The 16,921-nt window shown below is 32.4% G+C and overlaps 1 protein-coding gene across 2 annotated transcripts in view; it reads left to right on the top strand.

Annotated features, from left to right (window-relative positions):
• The window catches only part of LOC129231838 (armadillo-like helical domain-containing protein 3), a 113,597-nt gene that overhangs the window by 87,580 nt on the left and 9,096 nt on the right, over positions 1-16,921 (top strand). For both annotated transcript variants that reach the window (XM_054866220.1, XM_054866221.1), the window contains exons 21-25: positions 1,122-1,204; positions 3,944-4,070; positions 5,163-5,238; positions 5,681-5,759; positions 8,948-9,064. In XM_054866220.1, coding sequence (XP_054722195.1) covers positions 1,122-1,204; positions 3,944-4,070; positions 5,163-5,238; positions 5,681-5,759; positions 8,948-9,064 — 482 coding nt within the window. The remainder of the gene's footprint in view (positions 1-1,121; positions 1,205-3,943; positions 4,071-5,162; positions 5,239-5,680; positions 5,760-8,947; positions 9,065-16,921) is intronic.

Here is a 16,921-nt window from a genome sequence, read left to right as displayed (position 1 = left end):
TGTCAGGTGCAAAATCTATTTTTAGACATTCCTTTTTATTTCTCCCCCCTCTTTTCCAATGACATCAAACCTTACAAGATAACCAAAATCTGACTTATAATACCCAATTTTTATACAATACCCATGTTCATGCCTGTGCTGTACATAATCATAGTACATACAGTTAAGTGCCTGATAAGGCTGCAATTCAGACATTTATGTTGATACAAACACTATTCTATGCTGTAACTTGTTCAGATTTTTAAATAATTCAAATGTGTTACGACTAGGTAATGTTCTACACAGGCAATGTCTATACCTAGGTTGATCACACAACCCAAGTTCCAACAGTATTTTGTTTGCAACACAATATATTACTTGCAGTATGATTTCTATGCCCTACTCACCTTTATAGTTTGTTTAGGGACTTATGCATTACTATGTATTTAGAAATCTGCTGTGTTAGAACTCTTGTTGTTTCAGATGTCATTCAACAAAAATTGCTTTTTGCAACTTCATTATTTTTTTGCATTATTTATAAAAATTATAAATTTTGTTTCCGACTTTGTTATGTCTTATTTTAAGGGTTAAGAATTTAGAATGAAAAGCTTTATGCTAAAAATAATTGGTCTTTTGGGTACCAAATTTGCTTCTTGCTAAGTTTGGATCCAACTTTCCACAACCGAATCTTTCTGCTTACTATCACCCCATCAAAAGCATCATCGTAACTAGATTCAAGGCCCTTTGATATGAAATTATTTCTTGCTTAGTAAGGGAGAAGTGTTTGGGTTCCCGATTGGGCAATTGTTTCAAGTGATTTGCTCATTTCGACTGATGCTGTAAATTTTAGGATAAAAAACAGCATAACTAACTTAAGAAAGACTTATGTGAAATTCAACTAGTGTACAGTCCAACTTGTTGACTTCTGCTCAACTAACTCTGAGGTCAGTGCTGACCACTTAAGTTACCCTATTGGACTGTTGTTGATTGTGCCTGTTTGGCATAGCATAAAGAAGAAATATGAATGTTAAATTAAAGTGTAAGCAATCTCTGTAATTGAAATTGATTTATAGAAATGGTTTTTCTTTCAGATTGAAATTTAAAGATATATGTATAATGAAGTTATTTTATTTTTTTTATAGCTCTTATTTGTTTAATCAAGTTCCTTACAACACAAGAAAGTTTACTAGCTAAAAATTGCAACATATTTCATCTCTCCATAAAAGTATGTTTGTATAAATATGCTTGTCCATACTATGTTACTTTTCGATATGTTTATGCAAAGATCTTAATTTTTTTGGGGATGGGCAAAAGTATTGCAGATTTAATTTTTAAGTGATTATTTGACTCATTATTTTTGATCTTATAAGTACAAAAAAAAAAAAAACTATTCTGTTCAATTTAGAGATATCTCGTAACCTATCAGCTTGTTACACTTTTTAATAATGAATAGTGTGCTTCTTATCAGCAATTCAAACATTTTGTGCACTGTCATCTCTTGTTAGTTGTGAGCATATAATTCCAAATTCACTTATAAAGAAACAAACTACTAAAAAGTGTTACATTTTTAAAGACTGCTCCGAAGAGTTAGAGTCACCATTTTGAGTTACTATTCATAGCTAATTTAGATCGGCTATATCGATTTTTTTTCATTTAATTAATCTTTTAAATATTTTCTCTGAAATTAGGTAGCATCACTGTAAAAGTTTTTTTTTTTTTCATTGAGAGAAAATTGATTTTTTTTTTTTTTTTGATGATTGCTCAGGCTTGTCTCATTTTCAAAGATTTCAAAATCAGGATAAAATCATCACATAAGAGAAACACAAAGTCTTCAAAAGAATTTATTTTGCATTTTGTTTGATATGTTATCTCAGTATCTGCTAAGGGCTTTTCAGAAATTATTTAGTTGTACAAAGGTAGGGAGAATATTGTTCTAACACTACCTTTGTTTTTGTAGTTTTAATAACTTTTAAAACTGTTTCCACCAAATCAAAACAGAACTTTTCGCAAATAGCAGACTTAATGTCTATGATTTCAGGCTACTTGTGGCATGTGCAATTGTAAAATGTTTGTTTCTTTACAAATATATCAGAAATGATCACACTTTAAGTTAAACTCATCAAATAAAAACACAGAAGTAAAATACTGAAACTACATAAGATACTGTGAGTTACTACTGTTTAAAAGGAAAACCAGTTTAGGAGGCTGAAATTTAAATTTTTCATGAATTTTTTTAACAGAGAAGAATTTGTTCAAACTTGAAGGATATTTTATTTGTCTTTTGAAGTACACTTTGTAAATTTTTCAAGTTATTTCCACCACAAATTGCGGAGTTAGAAGCTTAGAAGCTGTTTTCCGTTGGTGGGCACCATCGGAGTTTGTTGCTTGTGGGCATTATCTAAGCCAATTTTTATCTGTAATCATTACAATTTTTCTTTTTCGTTAAAAACATATTTCCTAAGAACAAAAACCTAATTGTGATCAAAAAAGTTGAAAATTGCATGTGTTTGAAGTGTTTGATTACAATGTCATGTTAATCTACGATTTTTTTCACATTTCTTACATTAAAAAATATATTTTCATTATTGACATCATCCCAGAATTAGGTTCATATAGATTATAATTGAATAAAAAATATTCAAACAAATTTTCTGAATGATTGGTGAACTCATTTGAAAAAAAGTTCATCCGAGAAAAACATATTTGAAAAAAAAAAAAAAAAAAAAACTGCTGTGAAAATTTTCGAATCTGCACAGTCACTTAAGTGCTCATTGCATCAGAAGTAATTAATTTCTTCTCTAAAATTTTGCCAATGTATTCTTGAATAGTTTTACTAACATTTTATGACATTAATAAAGTGGATATTTTGACCTGTCGAAGCTTGGTTTCCCCTCTTAAAGATTGATCTTATGTTTTAATGCTGAAAATGCAGTGCATTAAGAAATAATTTTGATTTAACTTCAAATGATATGCAAAGAAAAGTTTCCTAGTATCTCATGGCAGACTTTCTAACTAGTAAGCAATTTCATTTTTTGTTGACTTTAATAATTGTATTATTATATTTTCAATAATTGTAATGCGTCAGTCAAATAAGGAAAACCTATTATCTCAATATCAGGATATGAAAAAAATCTTAAATTTCTCATGTACAAATGGCTTTTTTGTGGAGTATTGTTTTGTCTTCCTCAGTTGAATGTTACCGCTAATAGCACTGACCAAAATGAAACCATTATGAAAGTCCCGTAACAGTCCTACAAGGGTCTTTCTCATGGGTCGATCATGAAACATTTCTGTAAAGTCATCAACAGGCTTGGGAATGATATTCTGTGATGATGCCACAAAATGGTGTTGCAGTAACCTCTTCATAATGCTACAAATTGACTGGTCACAAATTACTTGTTGCATTGATGTTTCAGTGAAGTCACATGAAACACGTCATAAATGTATCCCTGTGGTGCCATCGAAATTCTGTTTCTATGACCATTCAGACTCATATTGAAATCTTTGTAATTTTGTTGTGACTATCAGAGACATACATGTATATTATGTAAAAATAATACATTTAGATATTTTACAAGTTAAATTTAAAAAAGAAGCAAATCTCAAAAACTTAGAAATAAAAGATTTAAGCAAAAGTACTTGACGCATTGTTTGGTTAATATACTCTAAAAACACATCAGCAATAATTTAATCAAAATATGAAGTGATACTAATTCTTTTGTTATGCATTTGTTGTTCTTTTTGCTCCTTCAGAATATTCCCTTCCATACACAATCAGTATCCTTTCCTTTATAGTAGTATCACAATAATCAGTGAAAACCTTAAAACAAAAGAGAATTTTTATAAAATGTATGTTGATTGTATGTTTGAGGTAATAAATTAATGAATGTATTACATTTAAATTACATCATCACCCTATGCTTCAAATAATTTTAATTTTCATTTTTATTCAATTTTGTTCCAGATTATGAATGTTTTAAACTTGTTTATTACTTTTGGTGATACTTTTCTTCCATCTCCTTCATGTTATGATGAATTGTACTATGAAATAGTGAGGATGAATGTTGTTTTTGATAATTTATATTCACTAAGTAAGTCATGTAATTATTTTTGATTTCATTTGTAATTCAGTTACACTTAATCATCCTGTTGGTTGATTCAAATTCTTATTTTGGTTTAAACTCAAGACAGCTCTACATACTGTAGTGCTCTGAAGCTTGTTTTACTTCTGTAAAGATTTGGTATCATTTGACTACAGAAATTTCAGTGAGCATTTTCGAGAAAAAGAACTGTTTGACTGCATATTTTTGAAAAGCTGTTTCAGTGCAAGTATCAGAGCAGTTTAAAGCAGCAAACTTTAATTAAAATATAATTCTGTTTTTATTTGATCGTTCAGAAAACATCTGTAACAACTTTATATTTGACTTTGAGTTTGCTGTCTTAAATTTTAGTTTCAACTGGAGTAAAAAAGTTTCATTACATTGCAAAAATAAAAAAATTCAGTTTAAAATCTGTAAGAGAAACTGCTCAGTTACTTCATTGATCTTAAAGCACTGATATTAACTGTTTGATTATTAACACTTCTTGTATTTGAGGGTTATACTACCATGAGCAGGTCAATGGCAGTATCTTCAAAAAATGAGTGGGAGATATTTGTAGAAATGTGTTTTTTGATTTCCCACAAACATCAATAATATATTGAAATTTGAGGTTAGGAGAAAGCAGCTGTCACTTGCAATTCAGTGAATAATTTTAAAAGGGCTCTTTGTTTTCATTGGGAGTTGATAAATTCCCTTGGACCAGCTTTGCTGGGTTTTGAATCTGATGCTGGTTGTTACTTTTGTATTTATTTTCTAAAAAAAGTACTTTGAAAAGAACCAGGCACAGAGAAAGAAACATGTCTTTAGAAGTTTATAATTTATTAAATGCATTCTATGCTTTGCTGTGTTATTTTATTTCATCTGTGAAAGATTGAGTCAAATTAAAAACACCATTTTCTTTCATATTGAAAAGTGCTGAAAATGTTTCAAATAGTCTTTTGTTATCATAAATGAATTTTAATGATAATTATACTTTATTTTTTGTCATTTCTTTTCCTCAGGTTTATGTTGTCTTCAGACACTCATAAATATTTATAATGTTTTTTTCCCAAAATGTCTGATTACTCTTTTTTTTATTTTCAGCTTTAAGATACACAACTTCAGATGGTGAATGGAAAGAATATGCAGCAAAGTTGATGAACAGCCTTGTTAACATCAGGTCTCAGTTACTTTTCATTATAGAAAAATAAACCTTAATTAAAGCTTAATTTTAACTAAAATGATTTCATCCTCAAAAGTGTTTGCATTTGGATATAAAAGTTTCTTACAGTTGGAAAAGTTATTTATTTATTTATTTATTTATTGTGAGCATATTTTTACAGTGAATGATGAGACATTCTTAAAGCAGATTTATTTAATAAGGATGACATATTTTATGTAATTAAAATAGTCTGTTCTTGTAACCTCAATATTTGTAGATTCGAAATGCGTGAGGTTTTCCGGAACATATTATCTGTAAATGTCAAGGAATTACTATTATATGCATCCCTTGAACACATTTATAACTAAAAATATATCATAGCTTTAAATTCATTTAAAAAATAGATTTATAGACATTTCTAAAATTTGAATTTAGTTTTTTCTGATATCCTTATTTTCAGAGCAATTATTAATCACTTCACTCCAAAAATAGAATCTGTGCTAACTGAAAATGGTATATCTGCTTTAACCGAAGATCAAGTAAGATGTTTTACTTTTAGTTTCTAATTTTTTATTTTTTTATTTGAGCTACATTTATAGAGTATATTTTGAATTGACCTTTTGGTATACTGAAATAAACTGTTTCTGAAATGTCGTAATAAGATATAGATGTTTTTATTGCTGCTTATCTTTACAATACTTGTTACTGTTGATGTATTATGGGATTTTTGATCTTCATTTAAATGGCAGATCTACCAGTGAATACTTAAACAGCTGTAGCTGATTTTGCGTTATTTTTGTAGAACATCTGATGAGTTTTCAGTTAAAGTAATATCATTTAAAAGATTATACTGGCGGTGCATCTAGATTTAAGTTTTGATGAGTTAATTACTTAAATTGAAATCTATAAACCTTGTTTTAGACTTAAAAAAGATTGTTTTCTCAGTTGTGTACTTTTGGTCATAATAAAGTTATAATCATCACGGGACGCGGCCGGCGGCCAAGAAAACCAAAAGTCAGCAGCCAACAAAAGCAAATCCACCGCCAAGAAAGACGAAAGAAAATAAAAGCGACTAAGAACAGTTTACACGACAGAACAAGTTGGGGTTTTTCACCCCTCTGTATCTCAGCCTCATGACGACCCCCGGAGTTGATTTTGGGAAAACTCAAACTCTAGTGGCCCCTGAAGACATAAACCAAAATACAATTCCCGGGACCATCAGAGAGAGGAGGAATTTAAGTTAGAAAATCACTGTTCAAAATTTTTTTTGCTTTCTTTGATAGGGCTAGCAGACAGCCTAGATGAGAAGAGGAATCAAGCTGAAATTTCGCACACACATTCCTTGTGCCCTCCTGATGTGCCTTTTGTGCCATTTGACCCCCTACCCCCTTGTTTTTACCCCCCAAATCGTAGCTTCCCGGGGTACTGTAGCAGCCCCCCTGGGGGCTATGGTAATGATTTTTTGTATACATATTCTTCGGGGGGGGGGGCATTGAGAACACATACAAAAATTCAAACCCCAGGGACATCATGGGCCGGAGTAATTGAAGTTTGAAAATCACTAATTTCCCCTAAATTCATATGTACTTACTCTCAGTTTATAGGGTTTGTTAAAATCTCTGACTGCAATTAGAACAGATCTAACAGCTATTCAAAAGTTGTCTTGGGAAATGAAATTCAATCAAAACTAATAAAACAGATCCAACAGTTGCAACTAGACGTTAAATCGCGGATATCGCAAATTTGCCATAGCGACTGCGCATGCACGTGGACTTAGCTCATTGGGCTTTCTGTTTTAAGATTCCATGTTTGTTTATATTTAAGCAGAAAAACAAATTAATGATTAAGATTAGAATACAGCCCCCTCCCCCCCCCCCAGTTTCGGCAATACGAAATTTCTTTCCTTCCTGTTTTTCAGCTTTGATATATTTAAGGGGGAAGAAATTTTAAATATCCGCGAAACTAGGGTTAAACCATGAAAATATTTTGCATGACATATTATATGTAACTGTACGCATATGAATATGATACATCTAACTTTGTAATAGAAAGCGAACAATAGCACTTATTTATTGTTTTGCTTATTTTCCAAATTAATGCATATTTCACAAACATAACACATTATGAATTGAAATATATAAAATATGTGTGTGGATATCTGTGTTTTTGCAATAATTTGTTAACAGACAAAAATTTTGCAATTAATTTGAGCAAGACTTTTGAAATGACTTAAGTCCGCGCTCATACGCAGTCGCTTTGGCAAATTTGTGATATCGACGATTTGACTTAGAGTACAGTTGCATACATCTTCTGACACATTCAAATTTAAAATATTTATAGACTTAGCTTTTTTTTCCTTGGTCATAACATCCGTTATTTTGTCTTTTAATGAACTTTTAAACAAAACTAGGTATTAAACAAGACAAAGAGTTCCATGAAAAGAAAGATAAATCACCCAACAAATCAAATTATCCCATAAAACGTAAAATAATCCACAAATTAAGAAAAAATTAAATAAAAACTGAAAAGCTAGATTAAAATAACTCGCAAGTTGTAAAACATTAAAAAAAAAATAGCCTTCATGAAAATGTTGAATAATCGGTCAAAAAAAGAAACTGTAATAGAATTTATTGCGAAGTTGTAAAATACTTGAAAACAATATAGTTGAAAATATAGTCTTTTATTATCCAAGCAGTTTTCTTTGCAACAGGGAGGATACAAGGATTGCAATAAAATTTAAACGGCCCAATTCTCACTAAACAAACATAGAATCTTACTGGTAAGAAAATAACATGACGTAAAATTAAGCTTGCCATTATTGTTCCTTAAAAACACAAAACAACGTTGTTTCAATTGAATACTTATGACTTGAAATTCTCAATTCTAAAAATACAGATAAAGTAATAATATCAATGCAAAAAGATGTGATATCTCAGCAAAAACAACCCTGTTGTAAAAATTTCCTCGCCAAGAAAACCTTTTACTCTTCCCCACAAAAAAGAAAGCCTTTATCTTAAACCCAAAAACCCTCAGCCTTAAAAAGTCATGATATCTAGTTTACTCGCCAAGTATCTGCCAAGCTATCATCCTCCCTGTTCTCCTCTTTCATCACACTTACTTTTGTTAGAACCTCCTCCCATCTTCAACTCCTCAGAAATATGGATAGATCCTTTAAATTGGTTATCTAGTTTGGCGGGAAGCTTTTTGCTCACCAAGCAACCACCTCAATTAGAAAAGCTTCCCGCTAAACAAGATAAACAATTTAAAGAATCTATCCATATTTTTGAAGAGTTGAAGGTAGGAGGAGGTTCTAACGGAAGTAGGTATGCTGAAAGAGGAGAACAGGGAGGATGATAGTTTGGCAGATACTTGGAGGGCAAACTAAATATCATGATTTTTTAAGGCTGAGGGTTTTTGTGTTTAAGATAAAGGCTTTCTTTTTTGTGGGGAAGAGTGAAAGGTTTTCTTGGCGGGGAAATTTTTACAACAGGGTTGTTTTTGCCGAGATAAAACTTACTTTCAATCGGTTCAATATTGGTTCATCTTACCATTAGTTATTTCTTTTTATTATTTATTTATTTATTTATTTTTTGCAATTGAAAAACATGCTTCTCATCCTTACAGAAGTTAATGCACATTTTTATAGCAATGTTTAATTTAGGTAAGCTGTTCATTTTCTTCAAAAAAATCTAAAAGTTTTATCTATCTTTGCATTTCTTTTTATTAGGTTTTAGAAGTTGTTAGAAGCAATTATGATAGTTTAACATTAAAACTGTATGACAACCTTGATCAGTTTGAAAAGTACACAGAGAAACCCATTGAAGCAGCATTTTTTACTCCTTTAGTATGTATCTAGATTTCAAAGTATATTTTTTCCTTATTTTACTTTTTGCACCAATGAAATGTCATTCATTCCCTCTCATGTACAGAAGCATGTAAAATATACCAGTTCTTACTAAGATGCTTTTCTTGTCTGACTTTTCTTTTGAAATTAATGCTTGAAGTGCTATTTCTATGCATTAGAATATATAGTATATCTTTCCCAAACAATTTTTATTTGCAAAAAAAGTTGTAAATTATATTTAAAATCATTCAATTGCTTGTTGTAATATAGATGGTTTTTAGCTATATGACGTCATTATACAACCAGGAAAAGTATCCATGTGCCTAATTCATGTGACTAATATGCCTGTAAAACAAAATTTTGCCAACTTGGAAAAGTTCTTCAGTGTGTAAGAAAGAATTGAAAAAAAGTTGATTGGGTAAAAGTTTTAAATGACATTTTTTTTTCATTTCCTCGATTATATTTAAGTTGATGTATTTCCTAAAAATGTATTAATAGAAATTATATTTATCCTTAAAAGACCTTTTTTACACATTTAATTTATTATTTATTCATTTCTTTAATTTTAATAATTATTCGCTTTTAAAATGTGCACTTATGTTCATTTTATCATTAACACATAGTTGTTTTATTGTTTTTAAACACTAGTTCCAAACATGTTTTTGTTTCACCTTGTTTTTTTTATTTTAACTAGTGATTGACTTATTTAGAATAGTTTATGCTACATTCTGAAAAAAAAAGAAAAAAAAACAACAGGGCAAATAACTTTTCTTGCACACAAGTAATCATTCCATCTCTGGCAAAATGAAATTTATCTAAAATGTATATTTAAGAAACTAGGGTTCACTAAACATTAAATGTTTTCTTTGCATCTCATTGTTAGCTATTCAAAAACAAATATTTATATACATATATACAGTCAGCATTTGTTATGATGGCCCTTGTAGTTTAAATAAAATCAGTTGCTATAATGAGAGGTTACCATAACATAAATGTACAATATAAAGAAAAATTATTGAGCCATATTTCTTAGAAACTAGTGGATCCGTTCGGAGCTCCGCACTCTGCTTCGAATCGTTTCATGTGGCATTTCTTCCTTCAAAAATTTCAAAGAAGAACAATATGAAGAAGAATCAAAAAAAGTAAACGGATTTAAGTAAACGGAAAAAAGTAAATGTACAAAAGAAGGCATGTAATTTGAAGATATCAGCGACAAAACCTCGTTGCAACAACGTTGTGAAAGTGTAATCATCGCTCACTTTTTGGTTGTACATATTTTCAATGCAAACATAAATATCACTAAAAGTGTGACTATATGACTCGTGAAAAAGCAATAACTGTATGTGAAAAAACGGGTTGTGGCAAATACAAACCTGCCTATGTGAGCCTCTGACAACAAAAAAAGAAACACAAAAGAGGTATGTATTGACATGGATTCGAACTGGTGCGACTCTGATTATAAGCATGACACTCCAACCAACTGAGCAATTTCGCCTATGTTATCAAATGCTATTCATTGAAGCAGTGTGCAATAAAAAACAGCAAAAAAGCTTTTTGCCAAAAAACCCCCATGCGTCTATGTTTTGTCATTAGCCAGCTGATATGCTTTAAAATTATTCGTAAAACATGGAATTTGATTAAGGAATAAGGAAGATCTCGCATAGCAATTGAAACAAACATTCTAGAGAAATAATAAGTTAGATTGAAAATAATTGTTTTTATTCTTGAAAGTTGATAAAATTTCCTATAGCAGGCTGCTTAAACCGTTACGGCTTGAATGCCAGCTCATGTTTTTCTTTTTAGCGAACGCATAAAATTCAAAACCAAAACCAGTTTAACTGAATCCATTTGTTAAGTGTAATTTTTCGAACATAGACAAAATGCTTTTTTTTTTCGCCAAAAGCAGAGGAGCAGAAAAGGATTTCTTTCTTTTGAAGTAGATAATAAATTTAATGTTTTACATTGTATTCGAATAAATACTTAAAGTTTTACTGGGTGAGACTCGTAATTTCAATTTGGCATAGTAGATTTTTATTTATACAAAAAGTCGAAAACTGTTAACAGCGAAATCTGCATTTCAGATTACAATGAAGAGTAAAAAGGATTCCCTTGAGGTCTGAATTTTTAAATCTAATATATTTTTTTAATGCTTACATTATGCTTAGTAATCTGAACGGAGTCAAGGTTTAAAAAAAAAAAAGAAAGAACACCCTTCGATTAATAGTCAATTTATGTGAATAATAACTGTAGCCTGCATAAAGAAGTCAAAACGCCAAGGAGCATTCCCGTCGCATTTATTTGCCTTACGTGTGTTTTATGTTGTATGTTATGGGGGGGGGGGAGTATTGTGAGGCTCTAAGAAGTTGAGCTCCAACTCTGACGATGTTTTCCTCTGTTTCAGTAAATAGAGAGGATTAATTGGTGCTAAATTGAGTTGAGAAACTTTCTTAGTAGTTTTTCAAAAATATTCCAACTGAAATCTGACCCAGTAACTCCTCTATTTTTCACTAAACTCCCCTAAAACAGGTAAACATAGTCAAGTCGCAACTGAACTAACCAAAGCTGCACTATACATGTAATGCGTAACATTAATCTGTAATGCGTAATATTAATATAAATTAGCTATAAAAGCGGACCTGAAGTTCAGCTAATTTGTAGCCGAACAACTAAGCCCAGTGCTTTTGACCTTTATTTAAAAAAAAAAAAAAAACAGGTTTAATTGTGATTTTTTTTTTTTTTTTTTTACCGAAAGCGGTGCAAAAATTGGAAAATTGTATTAGAATTTTGCATAAAAAAATCTGCATAAGAACTACAGGCTGCATCAAGGTTATGCAAGAGCAAGGTGCGTTTCCGAAAAATTGATTTTTCGAAAGTAGGTCTATTTTTCTGTCATTAGCCGGCCCGATAAGCTTTAAAATGAGGGGGAATTTCTTTAAGAAATAAGAAAGATCTCCCATACCAACAGAAAAATAATCCACAGAAATAATATATAAGATATATGAAGAGAAGTTTTTATTTTTGAAAATTTATACAATTTGTTATTGCAAGCTGCTTAAACTATTATGGCTTAGATGGCAGCACCTGTTCATCATTTAACCAAACGATTTAAATACAAAATCAGTTGAACTATGTTCGTTTTTTAAGCGTGGCTTTTTGAATGTAGTAAAAATGTGACTGGCTATTTGTTTTTTGCCAGAAGAAGAAAAAAAAATTTTATTTTACCCATCAAATTGTTAGTAATTTTAATGTTTTGAAATGAAATAAATGAAAGGGGAGCTCAACCAAACCACATACTGAGACCAAAGGTCTATGGTATTAGTCCCCTAACAGAAGTCTTAAAACAGACCAGTAGCTGAAGCAGAATTCAGCAAACACCTAATAGGAATATCACGAATCTTGCATGGTTCAAGTAAATGATGACCAAGGTGTTAAAATCTATAGGTAGAAAACACTTCACAATCACACAGGGTGTGAGTAATAGTTTCCTCCTTAAAGAGGTAACTTCTGTAAATTGGATCAATAGTGACACCCATTATAGCAAGGTGCCGCTTTAAGGTGTAAATTCCAGTAAGAAGACCAAAAGCCTTCCTAATACTATTTTTGTTAAAAAGCCTGTTGCATTTCCGCATGTGATCCTCAGAGAGAATCGGGTCTGGCCTCCTTAGAAAGATAAGCTGAATATGATAAATAAATACCTTTGTGCTGAACAGTAAAGTAAGACAAAACAACGTTAGAAGAAGCACAAATTTGTAAATTACGGCAGATTGGCTTTTGTCGGATGTCTTTTCATCCATAAGCTCATTATTTTTTGCATTGAAAAAGGCGTTCCCTGTAACGCCGAAACACGTGTCTGCCATAATTTACAAATTTGTGCTTCTTCTAACGTTGTTTTGTCTTACTTAAGCTGAATATGTTCAATGTCGTCACGCGATAACCTCTCCAACAGGAAGGTTTCTCTCACAACAGCCATCTTAAACATATGCACTGCTTGAGCTTAGGACTATTGTTGACCAGTCCTTACTCTTCAAGATGCGGGCAGTTTGTGCAAGGGAAGGAGTTGAAACCTCCGATCAAGGACGTTTGCTTTCTCCTACCTTCTCGGGAATGGCTGGACCAGTGGCTTTTGCCTTCTGTAACAGCCTCCCTTCTCCTGCCTGCACCTGTTGCATTTTTGTGCATAAATGAGTCCCTCCTGCCCCCTTACTGCAGTGTCAGTCGGTTGCAGATATGCCCCTTCACCAGTCGGTGGGTTGCAGATGTGCCCCCTCACCAGTCGGTGGGTTGCAGGCCTGCTCCTTTCACCTCCTCCAGCAGCAAGGTTGCTGGTTCACTCCTTCAAGCCAGTATCCAGCTCCAAAGGAGCTGGGAACTGGGCAGTGGTAAGAGGTCAATACCCGCACAACCACCCTGTGCGAGTTCAAGGCAAATTACAACAAGGTTTTCGCCCAGTTCCTCGAGGGGACTGTTTAGACATTATACAACCCAGATGCCATCCATCCATCAGCACGGTGCCTCACACCTTAGATTGGCTATTTTACTCGCCTTTTACGACACGCATGGCTATGTTGGGACTATTCTGCTCTGGTCACCACACGGAGGAATTTTAATGTTTTACTTTGTATTCTAATAAATATTCATAGGTTAACTAAATGAAAAGCATAATCTCAATTTGGGGTAGTATTTTTTTATTTGTCCTAAGGGTCAAAAACTCATTAGAAGATCTACATTTTAGTATACAATTTTTTTTTCTGAACAAAAATTATTCCATTGTAGTCTGAAATCTTAAACCTGATACTTATATTTTCGCTTACATCATGCTTTATTTTTCTAACTGAAGCCAAAGCCTTAAAAACAAAACAAAAAGCTTATACGTGAAATACACCACCAGCTCAGTCATTTCCAGCCGAGGACTGCAATTTCGTGCTTATTAGCACTCAACAGCCCGGCATAGGAAAGTGACTGAGCTGGAGATGGAAAACCTCTTAAAGAAGCCAAGAGTGCGAAACAAACTGGTAGCTAATATAGAATTAGCAGACCAGACGAGTGACCGAAGCAATGGTTCGGTTCAACTCGAAGATTGAACGCAAGGCGGTAATTTACTGAAAAAGCTTATAGTTAAGAATCGAGCTACAGGTTGCATCCAAGTTTTTGTAACAGCAAGGAGCGTTCCTATCTCTTTCATTTATTCCCTCACTTGTGTTATTTAATATTTATAAGTGTTCATGTAATGCATGATATTTGTCTAATTTTCGATGCAGGAGCATCTGGGCTGAGCCCGAACGATCGTTCTTCTAGTTATCAGTCGAACGCTCTGCCAATTGAGCTATTCTGCTCTGCCGATCACAGTGAAAGTTAAACTTATAAATTTAACCGAAAACCTGGTACTTTAAAACAGGTTTTTTCACAGAAAAACAATTTTTAGACTGCAGGTCTATTTTTCATCATTAGCCTGCACAATAAGCTTAAAATGAGGCGTAAATCAAAGAAATTGATCGAGAATTGAGGGAGATCTCGCGTAGGAACAAAAAACAGGCTACAGAAATAATATAAAAGATACTGGAGCAAGGGCGCCAATATGCAAAATTGTAAGAAGGGGGCTTAGATATTTTCCGCGTGGTTTAAGCAGGATATTTTCCCCATGGAAACTGATTTCAGTGCAGTTAAGAGTTATTAAAATTTGACATTTTAAAAAACTTATTTAGTAACGACTGAAGAAAAAATGTTTTTACGTTTTTGCAAAGAAAAAGTACTAAAAGCAAGGAAGTTCTAAATTCTAAGGGGGGCTTGATCCCCCACTTGCCCCCCCCCCATATGGGTGCCCTTGTACTGGAGTAACTTTCACCAGCAATGCTTCATTTTTAAAGAGAGCTAGAAAACTAACAACATGATAATGATTGCCCTTAAAACTATTTTTTAATATTTATATTTGAACTAGAGGACCCGACAGACGTTGTTCTGTTCAAACTTTGTAAATTGAAAAGTAGAAAAATTTCAATACACTATCAAGTGTTTGAACCTTTTTGTTGATAAAATTAGTAAAAAGAAAATGTTTTAAGCTGTTTGGTGTCAGAATGCGTGTATTTATTACAACTGGATTTATGTAATGCCCACTGAGCAGTTGTTTCATTAACTATTTTTTCTCGCGTACTTGAAAGATCTTCATATATTGTATGATTTGTTTCTTCCGCCATACTCAAAGGATAAAAATCGTCCTCAGATATTAAGTGTAAAAACTAACTTCCCATCTAAAATAAACGGCAAATCCCGCTGCAACATCATCCATACAAAAAAGGATAAAACAATCGAAAGGATATCGTTTAAAAAAATGATGGGTGATTCCTGGAATCGCCCACTTATTCACCAAATTGCGATAGTGCGCCAAATCAAGACATTGGTTGAAAGTTTTTTTTTTTGATTCTGCCGTCTGAGGCGTGTGATTGGTTGAAATCGCGCCAACTCGTCTCGCGGTAGCGTGAAGAGTTGGCGATTTTTGGAAATTACGCCAAGGAGGGGGTGATTCCAGACTCGCACCAAAATGATAAAGGTAAAAACAGTTCTCTGAATAAGCGAAAATCATTTATCTCCCCCCCCCCACCTCCCAATGTAAAATAAACATATTCTTCAACTAAAATGACTAAACACTCTTTAAAATCCAACAACAATTCTTTGTAATTTAAAATATTTTGCCAAATAAACAAAAAATAAAATAAATTACATTAACAGTAACTTTAAAATGCAAACAAATAATCCCGCAACTCTATTGTTTATGGCCAAATTCGCCAAGCCACCACATTACTGTAATCCAGCTGATCGGTGAGCGAAGCTAACTCTGACCGATGAGCGGTCCGATCTTTTGAACGAAAACTTTTAAATCTTGCTCTCTCACTGAGCATTCGTCTCACTATATTTCCTGGCTTACTTAAATAATCTTCAGATATTGCCTGATTTGTTTTTTCCGCCAAAGATAAAAATCTTCCACTGCATTGATTTTTTGGGTACACAGCTACACTGCTGTAATTTATCTGGAGGAAAATAAAGTTTGCTTCGTCTTTAAATTCCACTGTCTTTTCCTTTAATAATGTACTGATTAGTTTGATAATCCTTAAAGTATTCTTGACATTGGTGCCAAAACTCAGATGGATTTCAGCTGAAAATCAAATGTTGCTAGGTATGGTACTTTCTGATAATTAGGTTAGTGATAGAAACCCGATTTCTCTTCCGGTACTTAACTTTAAAATAATCTATCATGGGACCTAAAATCATTGCTTTCAAGAGAAATGAAGGCTTCTCTCTATCTCTCTCTCTACGTATTATCTATTCTCAATTGACAGGAAATTTCATTATAAAAAGCAGAGTTGGTTTTCTTATTGTCCTTTGGCAACGGATTAAATATTTATTTTAATTCTCGCTCAACAATAGGTTAAAACAAATATTAATCATTTGGGAGATTTAACCATCCAACGTTTAAATTAATTAACAAAAATGTTTCCGATTCGATCCATCGCGCTTCGAAACCATGCTTGCCACAACTTAATTACACACAAAAAATTTTATCAAAATCGGTCCAGCCGTTTAAAAGCCTTATGGTGACAAGTGTCTGCACAGAAGATTTTTATATATTAAGATAGTATCTTACATTTAGGCAAGTAGGGGAATGTGGGGCAAAATGAAATGGTTAAGATGACTGAGTTTTTTCAAAATGAACAAATCGGAAGTTTGTTTTGAAAATAACAGTACATAAAGAAAGGACGTTATATTTTATGATGAAATTTGCGTTAAACAGTAGTTTTAATTCTTGGCAGTAAATTTGAGGCATGAAAAAAGTGGAAAATTTTCATCCTTTTTTCTCATGGGGCA

The sequence above is a fragment of the Uloborus diversus genome, chromosome 10, assembly GCF_026930045.1.
Source record: "Uloborus diversus isolate 005 chromosome 10, Udiv.v.3.1, whole genome shotgun sequence".
NCBI classification, from domain to species: Eukaryota; Metazoa; Arthropoda; class Arachnida; order Araneae; family Uloboridae; genus Uloborus; species Uloborus diversus.
Note: the sequence above shows the minus strand (reverse complement) of the source record. Positions and strands in the feature narration are given on the sequence as shown.